Raw genomic sequence first — 22,198 nt, 5'->3', positions numbered from 1 at the left:
GGCCAGTGCTTTAAAAATATCACATAAGCAGCTAGGAAGGGGATGGGTTGAAGAGGTCATTGCAATTGTTAAGGTAAAAGGTGATCAGAATCTAAGCTAGGCCTTGTGAGCAAGATGAGGACATATTTGAGAGTTATGATAGAGATACAAGACTTGGCAACTGTCTTGTGGGGAGGAGATGAGGCAGTGAGGAAGTGAGGATGTCTCTGAGGTTGTGTGCTTATGTATATGCATGTATATGTCCCCACTTTTTTTTTAAACATGGCAGACTCACTTCCTTCTTGATTGGTTGCTCCCTAGAGTCACATTCCTGTCTAGTCTGGCTGGGGTGATGACCCTGATTCACTAGGAACCCCTGGGACCTAGTGCAGGTGAAACTAGATGACCTACCTGACACTTCTGCATGCAGCCTGTGCCATGAGGCAGCTTCAGCCCTTTAGTGCTGGCATCTTTCAGCAAATGGCAAGATTAGTTAAGGAATATTCAGGTCCTCAAATCAGTGACCTCCAAACAGTTTTTATCTCGAAATCTTATCAGTTAAAAAAATTGAGCATGTACCCAATATGTATTTTTCATTGTGCATTATTATTAGTAATATTTACTAAAATTTATTTTGCATTTTAATGTTTGCAAAGGTTTGTTATCTCATTTGATCCTTTCAACAGCCTTGTGATGTAGGTGCTATTATAATCCCCATTTAAAAGAGATAGGAAACTGAGGAAATCCTATATGTACACTAATATATTATGTACATTAACACACAAAACAGAAATTTAAAAAGATGAAGTAAAATTTTTTTATTTTATTTAGTGTACAATATCCCTTTGTTCTCACTGTAGTATTTTATTAAAACAATATTTTTAGTGAGACCAATGCAATTTCATATGCCCCATTTTTTTTAAAGCCTTAGTTTGGTAGTACACTAATTCGAAGATCTCATTCTGAGTTCAGTTTATTTCAATGCTTGATTTTTAATGACTGTCACGACTTAAAAAAAAAAGACCTCCCAAAATATGTGTAACCAAATGGAAGAAAGGTATCATTGTATGTGCTTACTAAGTCATGATACTTATTTTGCAATTCCAACAACCAATTATGCAAAGGTTTTTGGAAATTTACTGGTCAAATTCCAATCTTTCCTAATTTCAGTCAGTCCTTGCAAACTTATGGAAAGGTGGTGCATTTTTGTATCTTTAATAAACGGGTTCAACATTCATGAAAACTCTCCCTCTACAAGATTTGGAAACAGTTTAGAAAATTATGTTTCTAAATTTTAAAGTGTGCAGTTATGAGAGTTTTTATAGGTGACTCATCATTTTTGGCAACAAATGCTTAGTTTTTAAATGTCTTGCTAACTGTGATGGCTTCATACTAACATTAACTAATAGCTCAATGTACAATATACAATTAGGGCAGAGGTTCTTTTTTGGGGGTCTGTGAAGCTGTTTTGTTTTTAAATTTTGATAACTTTATTTCAATGTAATTGGTTTCCTTTGTAATGCTATGATTTTTTTATGCATTTAAATACATGATTCTGAAAAGGAGTCCATAGGCTTCACCAGGCTGCCAAATGAGTGTATGATACAAAAAAAGATTAAAAACTCCTGACTTAGGTTCATCACTAACAAAACAGGATATAAATTCACATTTCAAATAATATTCTCGTGATAATTACAAAATTTTGGGAGCTGACTTCCTGTCAGATCTGATTAAGATTGTCATTGTTTATACTATGTATCTGGTACAGAGCCCTCTAAAAGTGCCAGCTCTGCCAATTTCTTGCCTTTATTTGTGCTTTGCAATATTGTTATTATAATAATGAGTATTATCTTTCTTTGTGTAAATCTTTTTAAGCCACTTGTCCATTTTATGAGAGATGGCTTAGTTAAAACCAACTAATATAATTAATAAATCCACTTAACTGGGCACACTTAAACTGCAATACTACACAAATGAAACACAATGAAGTCAAATGAATGAGTGTGTTGCTGTCAACTGTTCCACCATGTGGAACTCCTTCTCTTCCCTTGGGATAATTTATTTGCCATATGTGGCACATGACCATCTGACATTCAGCCTTAGTGAGGACAATCAGTCAATCAAATGTTTATTAAGTACCTACTATGTGCCAGGCTTCATGCTAGGCGTACTGGTGCTAATCTGTATATTAATTATTAGTAAATAATAATTTTATTTTAAAATACAACTTCTAATATTTTCTTCCTACACCCCCATGGTTTATCTTGCACACTCTGATTAGGTGTATTCACAGCACTGTGGAGGCCATTGTATTAGATCAAACTGACTGGCTGAGGTAGTGACAGGAAATTGGAACAGAGGGAGTGAGGAAAGGAGGAAAGGATAGCCCAGACTTGAGGCAGGTAGGTAGATGGTCAGAGAAAGCACTGAATGTTTACTTACATCAACTGGTTAGTACACACTCTGGAAAAAAAAGAAGAGTGAAAAGAAGGGCAGGAGGAAAGCTTAGGAAAAAAAGAGAGCTCTCAAAGGAGAGGCAAGAAGGAGGAGGGGTAGATTAGGTTGGGGGAAGAGTCAGGGAAAGCTAGGCCTAGATGACCTTTGCCCATCGTATCAATGGGCTGAGATGTACAAAGTCCAACTAGATGAGAGAATTTGAAGTGCTGGAAAGTGAGTAGGCTGCTATTCTTCAACCTAAGGGAGCTGACTGGTAAGCTGAAGAGAAACTCAACCCAGATTGTTGAATCTTTTCTCCACGGACTACACTTTTTACACATTTAGTGGAATGGGGCAGGAAGAGCAATGATACTTAATCTATAGGCCTGTTATCCTAGAGATTTTCCCAGCCTGTATTAGATAGGTCATAATTGGGCCTGAGAGTGAGAAGCCTGGAATGGAGGTAGGGGGAGGGAGAATGAGCCTGAGGGTGGGCAGAATGGATCTTGGGAATTGGGTTGAAGTAGAAATGTGGCCGTATGTTTTTCATTGTTTTTCAAGGCTTCTTCAGTGGAAAAGCTTCTATCTCCTTCAGTGAGGCCCTAACTCCTAGAAATGGCATTTTCTCCCTATCCCCTCTGCTGGGACTTGAGGTGAAAGCTGCCAAAGCATAAAAAAAGGTTGCTTAGTCCTGACTCAATCTAATGCTGCTGGTCTGGGCCCAGAATGTGGAGAAATATCAGAAGCTATGAGGAGAAGAAGAACATATGTGATGAAAGCAGCCATAGACTCAGGCTATGAGTTAGGGCGTTTAAAGGTATTTAGAATTTGGGGGAAACCATTGAAAGATTTTCCTGTCTGGTGAATGTGTTTGGGGGTTTAAGTATGCTTAGATGGATGATTTAGCAAAATTAAGCTTGAGGGCCTGCAATTTAAACTTGTGCCTCTCTGCACATGAGCCTTCCATTACCAAATTGAATGAATTTTAAAATGCCCCTGCTCTTGGGTTCCACGAGTCATGGTGGTAAAGACAAGAACTGGTAAAACAAAATAAATTTAAAGGACAGTAGGATGGAATGAAGGAGAACGTGGCATTTAGGAAGGTTTAAGAAATCCCAGGCTTAGCCTTTGGTAGGACTAATGTTGAGAGAAAAGTGATGTGGGTACAACAAAGACCCTGGACATAGCCATCTAATTCCACCATTCCTACTCTCTCCTTCAGAGGCTGAGGATTCCTCTCGACTCAGATGGTATCATGTTTCTTTCAAAGGCTCAAGCGTTACTGAACTCTGAATTATATGAGTTGCAAATGGACCTGTGAAGCTTCTGAGATCCCTTCCCTAAGCAAATGGCCAAGGGGCTACTGGTAACCTACGCTCTTTGGGCAATAGGGGGCCCTTTTGGCCTCCATCATCTCTACCTGGGGCGTGATAGCCATGCTTTGTTGTGGATGCTTACTTTGGGAGGTGGGGGGTTGGGTTGGCTCTTGGAGTTCTGGAAGCTCCCCAGCTTTGTGGCACAAGCCAACCAAGCCCGAGGGCAAAGGAAGAATCATGAAGAACTGATACCCAGTCTAAGTCCATTGCGCTTTTTTGCCCAGATCCTGGTGGGCATCTATTTTGGCTTTGTGGCCCTGATTAGCCTCTCCTTCATGACCAGCTTCTATATTGTGGGTCTTCCATTAGCTGTTGGTTTAGGGGTATTGTTAGTGGCCACTGTGGGCAACCAGACTTCAGACTTTAAGAGTATTTTAAGGGCAGCATTTTTGACCTCTCCTCTTTTCTATGGCCGCCCCATAGCCATTCTGCCCATCAGCTTGGTCGCCAGCGTCACAGCACAGAGACACCGGAGCTACAAGGCCCCTTTGGAGGCTGAGACTCTCACTCTTCGGCTCTACCACCTAGGACTTGCTTACCTGGCTTTCACAGGTCCTGTGGCCTACAGCATCTTCTGCAACATGGCTGCCACTCTCCAGTGTGTAACAGAGACCCTTGGCTCCTTCTTGTATTGGCTTACCTTCTTCCCTGTCTTCAGCCGGATCGTGGAGTCTATCCTTATCCTACCTTACCGGGTCTGGCTTCTGGTGGGGAATCCGGGTTTTGGCAGTGTCTCCTTTCAGGAATGGGAGAAGCTGTTTGAGTTTGTCAGAAGCTTTCAGGATGAGAAACAGCAGCTAGCTTACCAAGTAAGGCTTTTGCTTTGTTTTGTTTTTGTTTTTTAATTCACCTAAGCCTCAAGGCAAAAATTTGGGTTAATGTCTTTTTCGAGCTGATGATTTTTACATGGCAGCATTGTGCTCACATCTGCTAAAACCAATTCAATAGACATTTATTAAGCACCTACTTTGCATAGCACTATAAAAATACAACAGTATCAGCTCTCTAGGCTTAGTCTACTGAGGAAATAAAACGTGTATACAGACGAGAAAAAAACCAAAGTAATTTGAGAAGGGGAAGATCACTAATAACTTAGGAGGTGATTTGGAAGACTTCATAGAGGAGCTGGTATCTGAATTAAACCTTGAATGATGACAAAGTTTCTGAGAAGTTACGATGAGGAAGGAATGCATTCCTGAAATGGAGTAGAACTTATTATGAATAAACCACAGAAAGTGCCCAAGGAAGAATCTACCTGAGCTTAGCTCTTGGGAGCAATGGGCGATCAGCTGAGTCTCTCCATCCAGTTAATGAAGTTGCAGGATGTACTGCGCAGGTAACAGATACAATGAGGTGTTAAGATTTAAGGTTTTGCCCCTTTTGGACTTTGAATGGTTGTATTAATAGCTTGTAAAGGGCACAAAACATGGGGCAGTTCATACTCTGAGTATATTCATGGACTATAAAAACTATAAAAGTGGAATTGGCCCGTTAGAATCTTGTAAAAGTTTTCTGACTTGATGGGCCAGTGTAAAGAAGTGTTCCTTTAGGAAGAATGAAGTTCCACAATCAACTTGATGGAATTAGAGGGTTGCTCTTTATTGGCTGAAGGATTAGCCATTTCTCTGATGGCCTTAAAAACATGAGCAAGAGCAAGATTTGAGAAAGTCAGTTTTTTTTTTAACAGCTCTTGATGCAATATATTTACTTACAGAAACATAGCATGCTTTCAAAATATGATGTTAATGTTAAGCTGGCAACCTGGCTCCCCCTCTCTTTTTGGTACCGATTCAAATATTTTGCTGAGCCCCATAACTGCCTTTCAACGCACTCACCATACTTCAGGCACAATCGGAGAAACAGAGTAATTCTCCACAACTTTCTACAAATATTCCTGATTTTTTTTTAGGAGAAGCAACACATAATTGGAACGATATTAATCAATCACATTACTAAAAAAAAGAAACCACTAATTTTCTGCATAGTAGGCAACTAGCAAAATGCTAAGCTGCAAACACCCTCGCCACAGAGAACAATGAGTCATTCCATGGACTGACTCCCTATCAAAAGATACAGGCGAGCAAGGCCTTTCATGCCAAAACATCTGCTTTTTTTTTAAAGTACCTGTATTACTCCTGTCTGTTACTTGGGGAAAAGGAAAATTAGGAGAAAGGGGGAAAGTCATCAAATCATCCTCTATGCAAGTTAATATTAGTGTGGCCATTCCCCACTTTGTACCAGAGATAGTCCTGGCGATCAATTTGACACTTCAGACAAAGAATCAGGGAGGGCCATCAAACACTGAAACCAAGGACTGTTTGTTTTGTGTAAGACCAAGAAAGTCAGTTTTGGCAGTAGAGAAGAGAGAGGAAGAAAATCATAACTCTCAAAAAAGGAAGCATCTTTTCTACTCTTTTCTTGTACCTCTTTTAAAATATGGGGTGGAAAGAAGGGAGTTTCTTTCTCCTTTCCTCATTCATAGGCAATAGCATCTTATAATAGTGCAATTTACCCAGGAAGAGATGCTGTGTACAGCAGAAAGCAGATCCTCAGAGTCCATCTGGAGAGTCAGGTTGAGCTGTGGAGAGGGGTTGGCCCTGGGAGCCCAGCAGAGTGACCTTCCCAGCAGAAGATCATTAGAGGAGAAAAGATATCAGGGACCTGCAGTGCCGGCCAGAGCTGTGAATTGCCTTGGCTGCCTGTATTTCCTACCTGTTTACCTCTTTGTTAGTGCATGCTCTGTGTGTGCCCCACCTTTTCCACTGATATATTATATGTATTTGTGGTAGAATGTGCCTCAGGTTTATGGGGGGGGGATGTTTTGTAGCTACTGCTCTTACCATTCTGTTTCAGAAAATGCATTTACTTTGAGCTAATTATGTCTTCTGGATGACTATTAAAGGTAGAGGCATTGGTGAGGTCTTGTGAGCTATAGTTTTAGAAGTGCAGATCCACAGAGAACCCTGAACCTGGAATAGTCATCTCTCAGAGGACCTCAGCCTGTGAGTGAGAGTTGGCAGTTGGGGGTTTTATGAGGTTAAGCAATAAATGAATAAACATTTATGAAGCACCTACTATGTGCCAGGCACTTTGCTAAACATTGGGGATACAAAAAGAGTCAAAAGAGAGTCCTTGCTCTTAAGGAGCTTGCAATCTAATGAGAGAAACAACATGCAAACACACACACACACACACACACACACACACACACACACACATATATATATACATATATATATGTATATATCTATATATATATATCTATATCTATATATATATATATAAAGCAATCTGAGTGGCTGTTAAGGCAGTGGCTGATTATTGGCTATAGATGCTTCAAAGAGTTTGGAAATTAAAGAAATAGAGAGAATAATAGCTTAAGGTGATAAATAGGAAATAATTAATGTAGGGAAAACTAAAGGATATTCTTACATTGAACATGTTTCCTTATACAAGCGATTAACATCCCCCTTAATGTCAGATTTGAGATTTTGTTTTGACATTGATGATATCTCCCTGATAAAACATTTTATATAATACTTTAAGATTTGCAAAGCAGTCTATATATTACCTTCCCTAATTCTTTTTTTCTTTTTTTAAAATTTATTTTTAGTTTTCAACATTCATTTCCACAAGATTTTGAGTTACAAATTTTCTCCCCCCACCCCAAGATGGCATGTATCTTGATTGCCCCTTTCCCCAGTCTGCCCTCCCTTCTATCACCCCACTCCCCCACCTTATCCCCTTTCTCCTTACTTTCTTATAGGGCAAGATAAATTTCTATACCCCATTGCCTGTATATCTTATTTCCCAGTTGCATGTAAAAAACAATTTCTTTCTTTCTTTTTTTTAAAATAAATTTATTTTTTATTATTAGTTTACAACATTCAGTTTCACAAGTTTTTGGGTTCCAAATTTTCTCTCCTTCCCTCTCTTCCCCCCTCCCCCCAAGATGGCATGTAATCCAATGTAGGTTCTACATATACCTTCACATTGAAATTATTTACATAATAGTCCAGTTTAAAGAAGAATTATAACCAATGGAATGAATTATGAGAAAGGAGAAATGAAACCAAAAAAGAAGGAAAAAAAAGAGAGAGCAAATAGTTTACCTCAATCTGCATTCAGACTCCATAATTCTTTCTCTGGATGTGCATAGCTTTTTCCATCATGAGTCTTTTGGAGCTGTCTTTGAACCTTGTATTGATGAGAGGAGTCAAGTCTATCAAAATTAGTCCTTACAGATACCGTGTGTCTGTAATCATGGATAATGATCTCCTGGTTCTGCTCTCCTCACTCAGCATCAGTTCATATAAGTCTTTCCAGGTTACAATGAAGTCCATCTGTTCCTCATTTCTGATAGCACGATAGTATTCCATTACATTCATATATCACACTTTGTTTAGCCATTTCCCAATTGATGGCATCCCTTTGATTACCAATTCTTTGCCACCACAAAAAAGCTGCTATAAGTTACAATTTTTTAACATTTGTTTTTAGAACTTTGAGTTCCAAGTTCTCTTCCTTTTTCCTTTCCCACCCACCCTCCTTGAGAAGGCAATCAATTCAATACAGGTTATATATATATCGTTATGTGAAACACTTCCATAATAGTCATGTTGTGAAAGACTAACTATATTTCCCTCCATCCTATCCTGTCCCCCTTTATTCAACTTTCTCCTTTGACCTTGTCCCTTTTCAAAAGTGTTTGCTTTTGACTACCTCCTCCCCCAATCTGCCCTCCCTTCTATTATCCCCCCCCTTATCCCCTTTCCCCCTACTTTTCTGTAAGGTAAGATACCCAGTTGAGTGTGTATGTTGTTCCCTCCTTAAGCCAAATCTGATGAGAGCAAGATTTACTCATTCCCTTTCACCTACCTCCTCTTCCCTTCCATTACAACAGCTTTTTCTTGCCACTATTATGTAAGATAATTTACCCCATTCTGTCTCTCCCTTTCTCCTTCTCCCAATATATTCCTCTTTCACCCCTGAATTTTATTTTTTTATATATCATCCCTTCATATTCAACTCACCCTGTGCCCTCTGTCTATATATAGGTATATTCCCTTCAACTACCCTAATACTAAGAAAGATCTCATGAGTTACAAATATCATCTTTCCATGTAGAAATGTAAACAAAACAATTCAACATTAGTAAGTCCCTTATGATTTCTCTTTCCTGTTTACCTCTTCATGCTTCTCTTGATTCTTGTATTTGAAAGTCAAATTTTCTAGTCAGCTCTGGTTTTTTCATCAAGAATGCTTGAAAGTACTCTATTTCATTGAAAATCCATATTTTGCCCTGAAGCATTATACTCAGTTTTGCTGGGTAGGTGATTCTTGGTTTTAATCCTAGCTCCTTTGATCCCTGGAATATCATGTTCCAAGCCTTTTGATCCTTTACTGTAGAAGCTGCTAGATCTTGTGTTATCCTGATTGTGTTTCCACAAAACTGAAATTGTTTCTTTCTGGCTGCTTGCAATATTTTCTCCCTGACCTGGGAACTCTGGAATTTGGCTACAATATTTTCCTTTTTTGGGATCTAATTGAGGAGGCAATCTGTGGATTCTTTCAAATTCTATTTTACCCTCTGGTTCTAGAATATCAGGGCAGTTTTCCTTGATAATTTCTTGAAAGATGATGTCTAGGCTCTTTTTTTGATCATGGCTTTCAGGTAGTCCAATAATTTTTAAATTATCTCTCCTGGATCTATTCTCCAGATCAGCAGTTTTTCCAACAAGGTATTCCACATTGTCTTCTATTCTTTTGGTTCTGTTTTATAATTTCTTAATTTCTCATAAAGTCACTGGCTTCCACTTGCTCCATTCTAATTTTTAAGGCAGTATTTTCTTCAGTGGTCTTTTGGACCTCCTTTTCCATTTGGATAATTCTGCCTTTCAAGGCATTCTTCTCCTCATTGGCTTTTTGGAGAGCTCTTTTGCCATTTGGGTTAGTCTATTTTTTAAGGTGTTATTTTCTTCAGTATTTTTTTGGGTCTCCTTTAAGCAAGCAGTTGTCTTGTTTTTCATGATTTTCTTGCGTCACTCATTTCTCTTCCCAGTTTTTCTTCTACTTCTCTTACTTGCTTTTCCAAATCCTTTTTGAGCTTTTCCATGGCCTGAGACCAATTCATATTTTTCTTGGAGGCTTTTGATGTAGGCTCTTTGACTTTGTTGATGTTTTCTGGCTGTATGTTTTGATCTTCTTTGTCACCAAAGAAAGATTCTATAATCTGAGTCCTTTTATGCTGCCTGCTCATTTTTCCAGCCAATTACTGTATTTCCCCATGTATGACACACCTTAATTTTGGGGTCCGAAATTTGAAAAAAAAAAGTATTACATAAGGTTATTGAACTCAAGTTTTTTTCATCTGCTCATAGCTTTCGGGCATCTTTTGGGCAAGTCTGGTGCATGTACACATGCTTAATCCATTCCGTTTCATGAACCTGAAGCACCAGTTGCGTCTTCCTTTGAAATCAGTAACTTCTTTCTCATCAGCAATTCTTCTTGCCTCATGCTGAACCACCTTTGTGGACACAGGAATTCCAATTGCCCTTTGTTCTTCAATCCATATCTTCAATTCTCTCTCTAAATCAGGCCATTTTGGTGACTCGCCTCTTATGGCCTTCTTCTGCTGTGGCGTTTTCAGTAGGGTTTCTTCTTCCTGTAGCCAGTCTTGGATTGTTTTCACAGATGGAGGAAGACCAAACTTACGTTCAGCAGCACGATTTCCATTCAGTTTTGCAAACTGGATCATTTTTAACTTAAATTCAACACTGTACAACAATCTTTTCTGAGCCATTTCTGGGCGGAACGTGGCAAACATAACCTAATATACCGGTAACAAATGCAAAACAATGAGCACAAAGACAACAAGCGCAAAAAAGCAGGAAATGCAAGTAAAAAAAACTACAACCACTGCATAAGATGCACCCAGTTTTTAGACCCCAAATTTTTCGAAAAAGCAGTCTTATATGTGGGGAAATATAGTACTTAACTTTTGAGCTCTTTGTCAGGGTATGACTGCTTCCAGAGTGGTCTCCACTTTGTCCCAAGCTTCAGGGGTTTTGTGCTGCTATTTTCAGAGCTACTTTTATTGTGAGGTGGTATGGTGCTCCTCTCCTGGCCTGTGCTCTGGTCCATGAGTGCAAGCATTCCTTTCTGCCATGTAACTACCAGGAGGACTCCTCCACAGTCCCCCACAAGCACTGCCACACCAGAGCTCCTCCTCCCCCAACAACTGCCAACCAGGACCATGACCCAGATCCAAGCACGGCAAAGCAAGAGAACCCTGCCTCAGTGCTAACAATGAGATCTCTGTACTCTTGCTCTGATCAGCCACTTGATTCCCCCCACTGTCTGTGGGCCTAGAGCTCTTGCTCTAGTCACAACTGCAGCCACATCTGCTGCCCCAAGGCTGGGACCAGACCCCACATTTCTCTCACCCAGATCCAGCAGTTTTCCCACTGATCTGCTCCGTTGTCTTTGGCATTTGTGGGTTGAGAAGTCTGGAAACTGCCACAGCTCAGTGATTCAGGGCCCTGAGGCCTCTTCTGCCTGGTCTACTCCAACCTGGTCTCTTCCATGCTGGGCTGTGCTCAGCTCCCAGCACAGTGCCATAGACCCTTCCCAGCAACCATCCAGGCCATCTTGGGCTAGAGACTTATTTCACTCTGTCATATATAGGTTCTGTAGCTCTAGAATTTGTTTAGAGTCATTTTTTACAAGTGTTTGGAGGGATTTGGGGGAGAGCTCAAATGAGTCCCTGTTTTCACGCTGCCATCTTGGTCAAGGGTGCCTTGCTTAATTCTCTTAATAATTCTGAGAGACAGAGGCTGTGAATAACTTGTCCAGGATCATACATCCCATAAATGTTGGAGTGCGGATTTGAACCCAGATCTTTCTAACTCTATATACAACCCTGGGGTGTGAACTATCCTTGTTCTGGGTGACTGGATTCACAGCCAGTTTTGAAGCACCTGAGCTAATCTTTGGACTTTAGAAAAGGGAAGCTAGAGAGCAGGAAATAAGTTTAGAGGAGAAAGTTTATAGACATATAGATCCAGTTTTTTGGAAGCCTCTACATCCTTAAGGAAGATAGTTCCTGTAGGGGACCATGTTGTCCCAGGAAAGGAGGAACTACAGGCCTACAGAGATGTTATCAACAAAGAGGTTCATGGACCAGTAAAAGAACTCTTGGTCCATGACTCCTGGAAAGAGGAGGAGTTTGGGATATTCACAAGTACCTGGACTATGGGAAGTTGTTTTAAAACCAAGTCAAAGTCAAAGGTGAGAAATACCAAGGGATAGACCCACAATATAGAATAGTTACCCATTTATTACCTTCTTCTAGTACTGTGAAATATGTGGACTATGGGCCTAAAGGTTCTTTTCCCCAGCCTTCACACCAGGGTAGTGCTATAAGAGGGTCATATAGACCCCTGGAGGTAAAGGGACTCACTGTAGGAAGTGGATATTTTACTCCCCAGCTACCCAAACTGCTTACCTCTTGGTGACAGTGGTAAAGGTCCTCAACCTTAAGATAAGAGGATTGTATAGGTCACTAGGAAAAGCAGAAGCTCACAGTTTAGAGAAGGAGAGTTGTCTTGACTGTTTATGAACTCAGGTACAAATCCTTTTAAATCTTTGTTTCAGCTGGGTTAAATGAAACCTGTCCTATGTTTGATGTATTCTTAATCAGAGTACTTGCATATGACCTGAGGGGTCCTTGACCATATTTCTGTAAAGATCTGAACATGAGCTATATTTTGATGTTTCCAAAGGAAGTCCTGGGAGGTGGGGAAAAGTTTTTAAAAAAAGAGTGATTTGTATGATTCTCCTAAGATTGAACCAGGTCTCAGTGTAGGACAGAGCCTCTGTCCTAGGCTGCAGTTTAAAACATGGTGGAAGATGAAATGCTAAGTTATGGGAATAGTTAGTGGTCCAGTTTGACTGGAACATAGGGTACATGATGGGAAATAGTTTGAAATAAAACTGAAAAGGCTTTATTTTATCTATCTACCCATGACTCCATCTATCCGTCCGTCTATCTATCTGTCTATCTATCTATCTATCTATCTATCTATCTATCTATCTATCTATCAGAGAGCCAGATTCCAGAGAGCATTGGGGGATAGATTCATGTTTAAGGAATGAGAGAGAAAGAAAGGAATTAGCAATGAAGACTAAAGAAGGAGAATGTGGAAAATGGTGTCATGGAAACCAAGGGAGAAGGTGGTTGTCAGTTGTGTCAAAAGCTACAGAGAAATTGAAGATGAACACTGATATTTAACAGTTAAGAGGTCATTTGGTAATCTTTGAGAAAGCAGTATCAGTAGAGTGGTGTAGCTACATCTCAAGGATCTGAGAAGTGAGTAGAAGATAAGGCAGTGAGTGATTATTGCTATAGATGACTCAAGGAGTTTGTCAGTGAAAGAAATAGAGGGAGAATAGTAGCTTGAGATGATGAAAGGGTCCACTGAAGGGGTTTTGTGTGTTTGTGTGTATGTGTGTGTGTTCCATTTATTCTCTTAGAAAAATTCAAACATTTTATTGATGCCTTTTGTTTTTATGTCATTTTCATTTCCCATCCACCCCTTGAGATTGAATTATCCTTTGTGACAATGAAAAGAGAGTTAAACAAAATATTCTGTCCTAGTGGTCTTCTACCTCTCTGTACTAATGGAAAAGATGGGTTTTAATATCTCAGTTCTGGAATCTTAATTTTTTTCAATCTTTTCATTGACAATATTGTAGTCATTGTGTGTGTTTGTAGCAAGACTCTGGACTTACTTTCCCATCTCACAAATAGATTAGCAGGACAGGTTCCCAGAGTTCAGCTGGCTATATTTCCCTGTCATGGTTTTTGGGATACCTCTCAGAGGCAATGGGATTCTTCTGTTTTTATTGTCTTGAGTCCCCATTCCAGTGTATTCCTTCTAAAATCAATTAATTAATTATCTTCTTAGTATCATTGATACTAGTGTTCCCACTAGTGTGCCCAACTTGTGGTAGAACATTCAAAACTCATACTGGTCTGATCAGCTACAGTGGGACACACTGATACTTGACTCGAGCATAGGGATGTCATTTTGGTCCTCTTCCAGAATGAGGGACAGCTCACTCACTCACTAGTGACTAGCAACCCAATATCAGTTTAACTAGTTAATACCTCAATGTCATTGATAAGCAATTAACATGAACTGGCTTTTACAAAGGGATATTTACTAAGAAGATAAAGCAGGAACAGAAGTTTAGATACATCCCCCTCCCTCTAAACCAGTGGCATATTCTCCCCTCCACCATCTTGGTCCCTGGGGAGAGTAGATTTGACTTAAAGCAGCTACTACACACATCACTTCTAGATGTGGCAAAGCCAATGAATAAGTTTCTCTCCATTGTTTGCAAGAGACAGTACTTCCACTGTTTGGTCAATGCACTGCTAGGCTAGGTCAAACATGTTGCTGCTCAGGCTGGCTCCTTCCTGGGATTCAGCACTGTACATCTGATGGCTTTTTTGACCTTCTAAGATCTCAAAAGACCAAAGAAAAGAAGACAGATGGAGGGAGCAACCCCACCCTAGTCATAGACTTACTTACAGGTTCCCTAGCTGACTTGATGGGAGGGAAGAACACCTTCCCAGGGGCCTTTCAGCACTCTCTATGCCTTACAGAAGGGAGGAAAGAGAGGTCAAGCTCCTCAGCTGGACCCTTTTTGTATATACACTAAGTTAAGGCTGAACAGTCAATTAAAAGGCTTTTCTTCATCAGGTAGTAAGTGAACAGGAAATAATCACCGTATACCTGCTCATGCTTTGGATCAGAAGCAAGACTCCTCCATTACATGTCGTCACATACGTCCAGGAGGAGGCTCATAAAATCCCCCCATTTAGGTTTGCAACAGGCAGCACCTCATGCCCATGCACCCAGAGCTGGGCCATTACTGGCTCACTTCCTTTCCCTTCAATCCCCAAGGTTCCTTTGGTTCTGTTTATTTAAGTCTATTTGTATAAATCTCCCCATGTTTCTCTGAATTCCTTGTATTTCCTCACTGCACAATAACATTCCATTTCATTCATAAACCATTATTTATTTTTACAGCTGCACCCCGATCAGTGGCGCAGTGTATAGAGTGCTGGACCTGGAGTCAGGAAATCCTGACTTCAAATTGTACCATAGGTACTAGCTGTGTGATTCTGGGCAAGTCACTTAATCTCTGTCTATGTCTGTTTCCTCATCTGTGAAATGAGGATAATATGAGCACCAGCTTCCCGGGGTTGTTGTAAAGATAAAGTGAGATAATATTCATAAAGCACTATATGAATGCTTATTATTATTATTAATTTTGGGGCATCTATTCTGTATTGCTATGAATATTTTTGCATATTGGAAGTTACTTTCTATCTTGACACTTTTGGGGATATATAACTAGTAGTAACATTTCTGAATGTTTAGTCACTTTTCTTATATAATTTCGAACTGAAATCCAAAATGGTTGGGCTATTTCACAGTTCCATCAGCAGAGCAGTAGTCTTCCTATCTTGTCATAATTCCTCCAGCATTGACTGAATGTTTTCATATTTTTTTTATTTCTGACAATTTACATGGCATAAGGTGAAATGTCAGGTGTTTTAATTGCAATGATTACAATTAATACACTTGAAATTGATTCAAAATATTAATGATTTAGAGTATGTTTCGATGTCAAACTTGCATTTCTTCTTTTGAAAACTTCTTATTCTTTGATCATTTATCTATTGAGAAATTGTACTTCAAGTTACAAATTTATGTCAGTTTTTTTTTTTGGTATCAGACTTAACAATGAAACTTGATACTAATTCCCCCTACCCCAACTTTGCTATTTCTCTTCTAATTCTATTTGAAGGGTTTTATTTCTTTTTTTTTAAGGATGGGGAAACCAGACTGTATTAGTAGGCAATGGGAAAGGAGCCGGTAAATAAGGAGAGGCTGGAGATGAGAGAAGGAACGATCAATGAGAGAATCTCTTGAAGGAGATATATTCGAGGAGACAAGTGGAGAAGCAAGGAGAAGGGCAAGGGCAAGTGAAGATACAGAGGGAGTGTGAGGTATTAGGTAGAGTAGGTAAGGGAGCACTCAACAGAAGGCCTTGATTTCCTCAATAAAGTAAGCAGAGAGTTTATCTGCTGAGTGACAATAGGGAGGTTGGTTTGAAGAAAAGTCACCGGGGCTCATGGAAGCCTCAATCAAAGAAGAATAAAAAGATTATTGTGCATTGGTGAGGACTCAGTTGAGATTGGATATCATAAATTTGTAGCATTTCCAGTGGACCTGGTTGTATGACTTCTTCCAGACCATGGAAAACCATTTCCCTAAGGTTCCTGGGCATAGGTTTAGATGGTAAACTCCCTTGAACCAGTTTATCCCTATGGATATTTGCTGCCAGCGGAGGTGGCACTGTTCTATACCTATTGCCTGTGGAGATGGCACTGAGGTATAAAGATGCCAGATAGAGTGAAAGAAAGACACGGGCCAGGCGGGTGAGTATAGTACAACTCCATTTATTAAGCAGAGGCAGTGAGTTTATATACTCTATGGAATCAGATAAGTGGACCAAGAGTTGCATTGCTTTGTTACTTTACTTTGTTCCCTGGTAACATCCTGTCACGTAGCCCACGTAGCCCATGTGGCCCTGGGACATGTTGTTACTTAGTTCCATAGGTGCTAACCATATTGAAACATTACTGTTCTTTCCTATGCAGATAACAGCTGGGAGGGCAGTTCCTTGCCATGTCCTCTTATCCTTTGATGGTCTTGTCTTGCAGAGACCTTGCCTTAAATGGCCTTGCCTTGCAGAGGCCTAAAAGGCTTAAACAGGATATAGCTGGATCTCCACATGCCATTCCGTGCCTGCAACTGTGCCCTCAGTGGCATGAATATATGATGAAGTAATTGACCCAAAAAGGCCAAAGACATGGGGCTAGGCAAGTTGTATAGTCAAGCTACAGACTGATTTTAATGAAGTTACTGACAGTATTTTACACAGGTTAATTGCTAAGTCATCCTGACTTCAAAAAAGAGTACGATAAAGCATTGGTTAAGTTTTTATCTCCTTGTTCCTGGGAGTGAGACACTATTTTTCCTCAAGGCTAACCAAATTGAAACATTTATGTTCTCTCGCGTATAGATAACCAGACTGAAACATTCCTGTACGAAGGTGGGTTTTCTTTGCCAAGTCTTCTTATCCTAAAACTGGCCTTGCCGTGCATAGACCCATTCTCAATTGACCCTGCCTTGCAGAGGTCTAAGGGGCCTAAACAGGCCTCCCCACACCATTCTGCATGTTCTCAGGGGAAGTTAGAAGGGAGTTGGAGAGCCCACATCCTGAGTACACAGCTCAGAGAAGAACAGGCTCAGGCTTGAAGGAAAACCTGGCATGTACCTTTCCCATCATGGACTATCTCAGAGCTGGCCCTCTACAGATCTTTCCAAATGGGAGCTAACTTCAATGAATCTATGATCTGATTGATGCCAGTTCTCTCTTAAATGGTAGGATTGCTACTAATCCTTGCCTTGTCATCTTGTTCTACTCTTGTCCATGTATCTGGGAAATCCTCACAGGAGTTCCATTTAGCGTACTTCCTCTACATCTCCTGACACTGTGCCAGTACCAGTGGAGCTCACAAACTATCCATTCTTTGCTCTCATTACATGACTGATGTGGCCTTTCCTCACCCTACCTCACCCTACTCCACCCACCATTTTTACAGTCATATGTCTCCTCAGTAATTTCCTTTATGTCACTTTTGGTACACAGTTTGTTGTTAGTTTTATGCCTGGTATGTAGTAGGTGCTTACTAAATACTTGCTGATCTATATGTATGGCCTATTCATGTGAACGCTAAATCTCTCTATTAACCTTTAGATGAACAGTAATTAATACCTTAGAAACTATGGCATTCCATTATCCACACCCATAGGTCATAACTGGAAGAATATTGAGGTTAAAAAGAGTGGCCTTTATTATGTGTCGTTAAAACCACCGCACAGGGACAGCTGGGTAGCACAGTGGATAGAGCCCCAGACCTGGGGTCAGGAAGACCTTCATTCAGATCCAACCTCAGGCACTTACTAGGTGTGTGACCCCGTCAAGTTACTTAACCCTGATTGCCTCAACAGCAACATCGAGAATAACAACGACGACACCGTACAGTTTCCAAAATATAATGCAGCCTGTTCTCTTCTTTCTATTCCATCTTGGGTCCAGTTCTCAATCAAGGCATAACACAGGTAAGGTACACAGCATTTGCCACTATCATATAGGACGTTCAGCACAAAATCCAAGGGGAATATAATGAGGTTTTCCCAAGCTCCTAATTGTAGATAGCATTTTACTGATCATATCTGGCCTTGCAATACCGTAGAGTTTCCTAAATGAGATCCATAATCATTCAAAGGAATTTGATCGAGCTAGCCACACAGGAAAAGCCACGTAGATGAATAATGTCTATTGTCCAGACGGGGATAATGCAGTTACATGGACAACCCATAGAACTGGGGCCTTAGTATTATAACAGTAAAAATAATAACAGCTGATATTTATATAGAACTTACTATGTGCCAGGTACTGTGCTAGGAACTTTAATAATAATGATAATACTAGCTAGCCTATATCTGGCACTTGCTGTGTACCAGGTGCTGTGCTAAGCTTCTTACAATTTTAAAATGCTACTCTCTCTTTTGATCATCACAACAACCTTAGGAGACAGGTGCTTTTATTATCTCCATTTTACAGATGAAGAAACGGAGGTTAAGTGACTTGCCCAGGGTCACAAGCTAATAAGTATCCGAGACCAGATTTGAACCTAGATCTTTCCGACTCCAGTGCTCTAGCCAAAAGTCAGAATAAAAGAAGACAAACTGGAGGCAAATCCTAGTACTCCAGAAATTTATTTTCCTAAGACTATAAATTCCTGGGGAAATGGGGCTCAGATCTCAAATTAAGGTCCTAATGTCCAAGTCTAGGGACAGCTAGGTGGCACGGCGGATAGATAGCTGTAACTGGAGTCAGGAAGACTTGAGTTCAAATTCGGCCTCAGACATTTACTAGCTGTATGACAAGCTGCTTAACCTCTGTTTGCCTCAGTTTCCTCATCTGTAAAATAGCGCCTATCTCCCAGGGTTGTTGTGAGGCTCCAATGGGATAGTGATTGTAAAGTGCTTAGCACAAAGTCTGGTACATAGTAACCATCACATAAATATTAACTATTATTATTTATTATTCCATTGCTCAAAAACTTTCTTTTTTTTGTTTTCATTTCGCTTTTTATTTGCACTCTAATGTCATATTTACTCCCGTGCCATAAAGCTTTTGTTTCTTCATTTTCTTCTGGGATATCTTTTTCTTTCGAGCAACCTCCTCTTCTGCTTTAGGAACAATTTGTTCCTTCTCAGTGAGTATCATCTCAATATGGCAAGGAGAACTCATGTATGGGTTGATTTGACCATGAGCCCTGTAAATACGCCGTCGAATTTTGGGAGCCTTGTTAACCTGGATATGCTCAATGACAAGAGAATCCACATCCAAACCCTTCAGTTCTGCATTACTCTCTGCATTTTTAAGCATATGCAGCAAGAATTCAGCACTTTTTTGGGGCCAACGACCCTGTGTCCAACCCCCACTCCTTAGCCTGGGCACACTTGCCAACTCCACCATTATATCAACGGAAGGGAACACGTTGTTTCTTCAATGTGACATCTTTCAAATACTTGGTAGCTTTTCGGATATGCATGCCCTTGATAGCTTGGGCTGTTTCACAGGTGTTCTTGAAGTGGACCTGGAGATTTGAACCTCTTGACTTGCATGATTTTGTGGGGTTCTCTGGATCGAGAGAGTATCCCACCATTTTGAATGATTACCTAGGACGGCTCAAGGGAAGAGCTGCTCAAAAACTTTCAATGGCTCCCCATTGTCTGTGGAATAAATTATAGACTTCTTAGCCCAGCATGGAAGGCCTCCCACCTTTTACCTCCAATCTGCCTTCCAGCTTTCTCTCACACTAGTCCCCCTTCTATATTCTATGCTTCAGCAAAAGAGAACTACATCTTATGCTTTCCTACCCATAAGTTTTTGCTAACACTGTTTCCAATTTTTGGAATAGCCTCCTTCCAATTCTTGGAATACCCTTGTCCTTCTGTATGTGTTGATATCCTACCCATTCTTTAAGGTCCAGCTTAAATGTTACCACCTTCATGAAGTCTTTTGAGATTTCCCCTAGCTGAAAGTGATTCATTCAACTCTCCTTCAATGGATATTTATTAAGTACTTGTAATGGAAAGACATTTTGTATGTTCTTTCTGAGGAATGCTGTATTCTGTTTTTAAAGTGATGAGGTAAACATTAACTTTTAATTGTATGATTCTCTGTGTGTTCATGTATGTGTAGATAGCTAGTTAATTCAGTGATTACTTCAGAGTCATTTGGATGAAGCACCAAAAAACATATCATGGAATTGGGATCATGGAATATACCAGCAAGCTACATCTAGAGAACCCAGGTGAACAAATGTTTGTTTAATGAAAAAAAAAAGGAGTTATCTGTCAACTATGGCATCTAACACCATGGTCTAACACCCATTGTTCACAAAAATATACTTCAGAGCATGATACAAGATGGACTGTGTGGAGGGGCCACAATCATTGCCAACCCACGTGATTCTAGTTTGACAGCTTCTTTTCTTTTCTTGAAGGTTTTGGGCCTTAGAGATGGGGCAACATCTGATGAAATCAACCAGCGCTACCGGGAATTAGTGAAGATTTGGCACCCAGATCACAACAGGCACCAAGTAGAGGAAGCTCAAAGACACTTCTTAGAGATCCAGGCTGCTTATGAAATCCTCAGGAAGTTTAGGAAGTCCAGAGACTCCTGATGAGTTGGAAAAAGGAGGCAATGATGTATTAAGAAGCCTGTCCTTTGCCATGGGCTCTTCCTGGGAAATTCTATCTCTGCAGTTTTGTTCACTGTGTTTCTCCCAACAGAATCAAGGGAGGGGTTGGTGCATGAAGCTGCTACTGTTGGGGATGAAAAGATTTTATTGCATTAGGAAATATGGATATATGGTAAAGTTTTTAATCTCATGGTTTCTGTTTTCTTGTTTTTAAACTTTAATGATGGGGCAAGGGGAATACTATGAAACATAAAAAATATTTGATCTTTCATGACACATGTCATCTATGTTGGTCCCTCCACACGCCCCCTCCTCCCTACACTGGAGATGGTAGTTTTGGCATGGTAAACTCAAGGAGTCTATTAACATTTGTTCATTTATTGAGTGTCTATTCTATGCAAGGCACTGTACCAAGTACTTTCAGATATACAAAATAAAAACATGGCTCCTTCTAAAACAAGTACACAAATAAATATGATACAACACAAGAAGGTGACATGTGCCATTAGAGAAACAAAGTGCTATGGGAATTAGGAGGTAGAAATCACATCTGTTTGGGAGGATTACTAGTAATCCTACTACTTCTACATTTCATCCACTAAGTAGGACTATTGATCAATGAATCAGCAAGGACTGATTAAGTGTTTAATATGTGTCAGGCAATATATTAGGGGCTAGGGATACAAAGATAAAAATGAAGCAGTCTTGCCTGAAAGAAGCTTACATTCTATTAGGGGAAACTACATTCATGTACGGAAGGAAATACAAAATACAGGGTATATCAAAAGTAATATTTATTAGAGGGAAGGGAACCACCAGCAGCTTGGGAGATCAGGAAAGCCCTCATGGAAGCATAGACTCTTGGGGGATCAGGAAAGCCCTCATGTAAGCATAGGCTCTTGAGTTCAATTTTGAAGGAAGCTAGGAATCCCAAGAGGCAAGGTTGAAGACTGGATTAATTCTAGGTATGGAGAGCAAGCCTTTGCAAAAGCACAAAGATGGGAGATGGATTGCTGTTTGTAAGATACAGGCAGACTAATTTGACTAGACTGTAGAGTGAATGAAGAGGAATAATGTGTCATAAGCCTGGAAAAGTAGGCTGGAGTCAGCTAAGGAGAGCTTGAAATGTCAAACGGAGGTGTTTGATCTAAGGGATAATATGGAGCCAGGGCAGCTAGGTGGTGCAGTGGAACTCTTCTGAGTTCAAATCTGGCCTCAGATACTTAACTAACTGTGTGACCCTGGGCAAGTCACAACTGCTTTCTTCAGTTTTCTCATCTGTAAAATGAACTGGAGAAGGAAATGGGAAACCATTTCAGTATCTTTGCCAAGAAAATCCCAAATGGGGACATGACTAAACAATATGGAGCCATCAGAGCTTTTTGAGGAGGGGAGTGATAGGGTTGGGCCTGTCCTTTAGGAATATTACTTTGTGGGCTATGTATGTGGAACAAAGGTATCAAATATGGGATTAAAATGTAAC

General features: G+C 40.2%; 1 protein-coding gene across 4 annotated transcripts; it reads left to right on the top strand.

Annotated features, from left to right (window-relative positions):
* Window positions 1-2,627: 2,627 nt before the first annotated feature.
* DNAJC22 (DnaJ heat shock protein family (Hsp40) member C22) lies at window positions 2,628-20,986 on the top strand. Of its 4 annotated transcripts, none has more exons than XM_036760206.1 (4): window positions 3,059-3,232; window positions 3,638-4,600; window positions 18,036-18,058; window positions 20,214-20,511. In XM_036760206.1, the coding sequence occupies exons 2-3, from the start codon at window positions 3,764-3,766 to the stop codon at window positions 18,051-18,053; spliced, it is 855 nt and encodes a 284-aa protein (XP_036616101.1). In that variant the 5' UTR covers window positions 3,059-3,232; window positions 3,638-3,763; the 3' UTR covers window positions 18,054-18,058; window positions 20,214-20,511. The 4 variants fall into 4 exon arrangements, with proteins under 4 accessions (XP_036616098.1, XP_036616101.1, XP_036616100.1 ...); XM_036760205.1 differs by lacking the exon at window positions 20,214-20,511 and adding an exon at window positions 20,518-20,596 and having other exon boundaries at window positions 3,060-3,232; XM_036760203.1 differs by lacking the exons at window positions 3,059-3,232; window positions 18,036-18,058; window positions 20,214-20,511 and adding exons at window positions 2,628-2,689; window positions 20,518-20,986.
* The last annotated feature ends 1,212 nt before the right edge of the window (window positions 20,987-22,198 follow it).

The sequence above is a fragment of the Trichosurus vulpecula genome, chromosome 5, assembly GCF_011100635.1.
Source record: "Trichosurus vulpecula isolate mTriVul1 chromosome 5, mTriVul1.pri, whole genome shotgun sequence".
In the NCBI taxonomy this organism is placed as follows: domain Eukaryota; kingdom Metazoa; phylum Chordata; class Mammalia; order Diprotodontia; family Phalangeridae; genus Trichosurus; species Trichosurus vulpecula.
This window is presented reverse-complemented; position numbering and strand designations above follow the sequence as displayed.

What these genes read in the sequence shown, in the direction of transcription:
- DNAJC22 (XM_036760203.1), top strand. Translation starts at nt 3,764, where the DNA reads ATGGCCAAGGGGCTACTGGTAACCTACGCTCTTTGGGCAATAGGGGGC. An exon ending in AACAGCAGCTAGCTTACCAA is followed by an intron (nt 4,601 to 20,517) that starts GTAAGGCTTTTG and finishes CTTTTCTTGAAG; the next exon opens with GTTTTGGGCCTTAGAGATGG.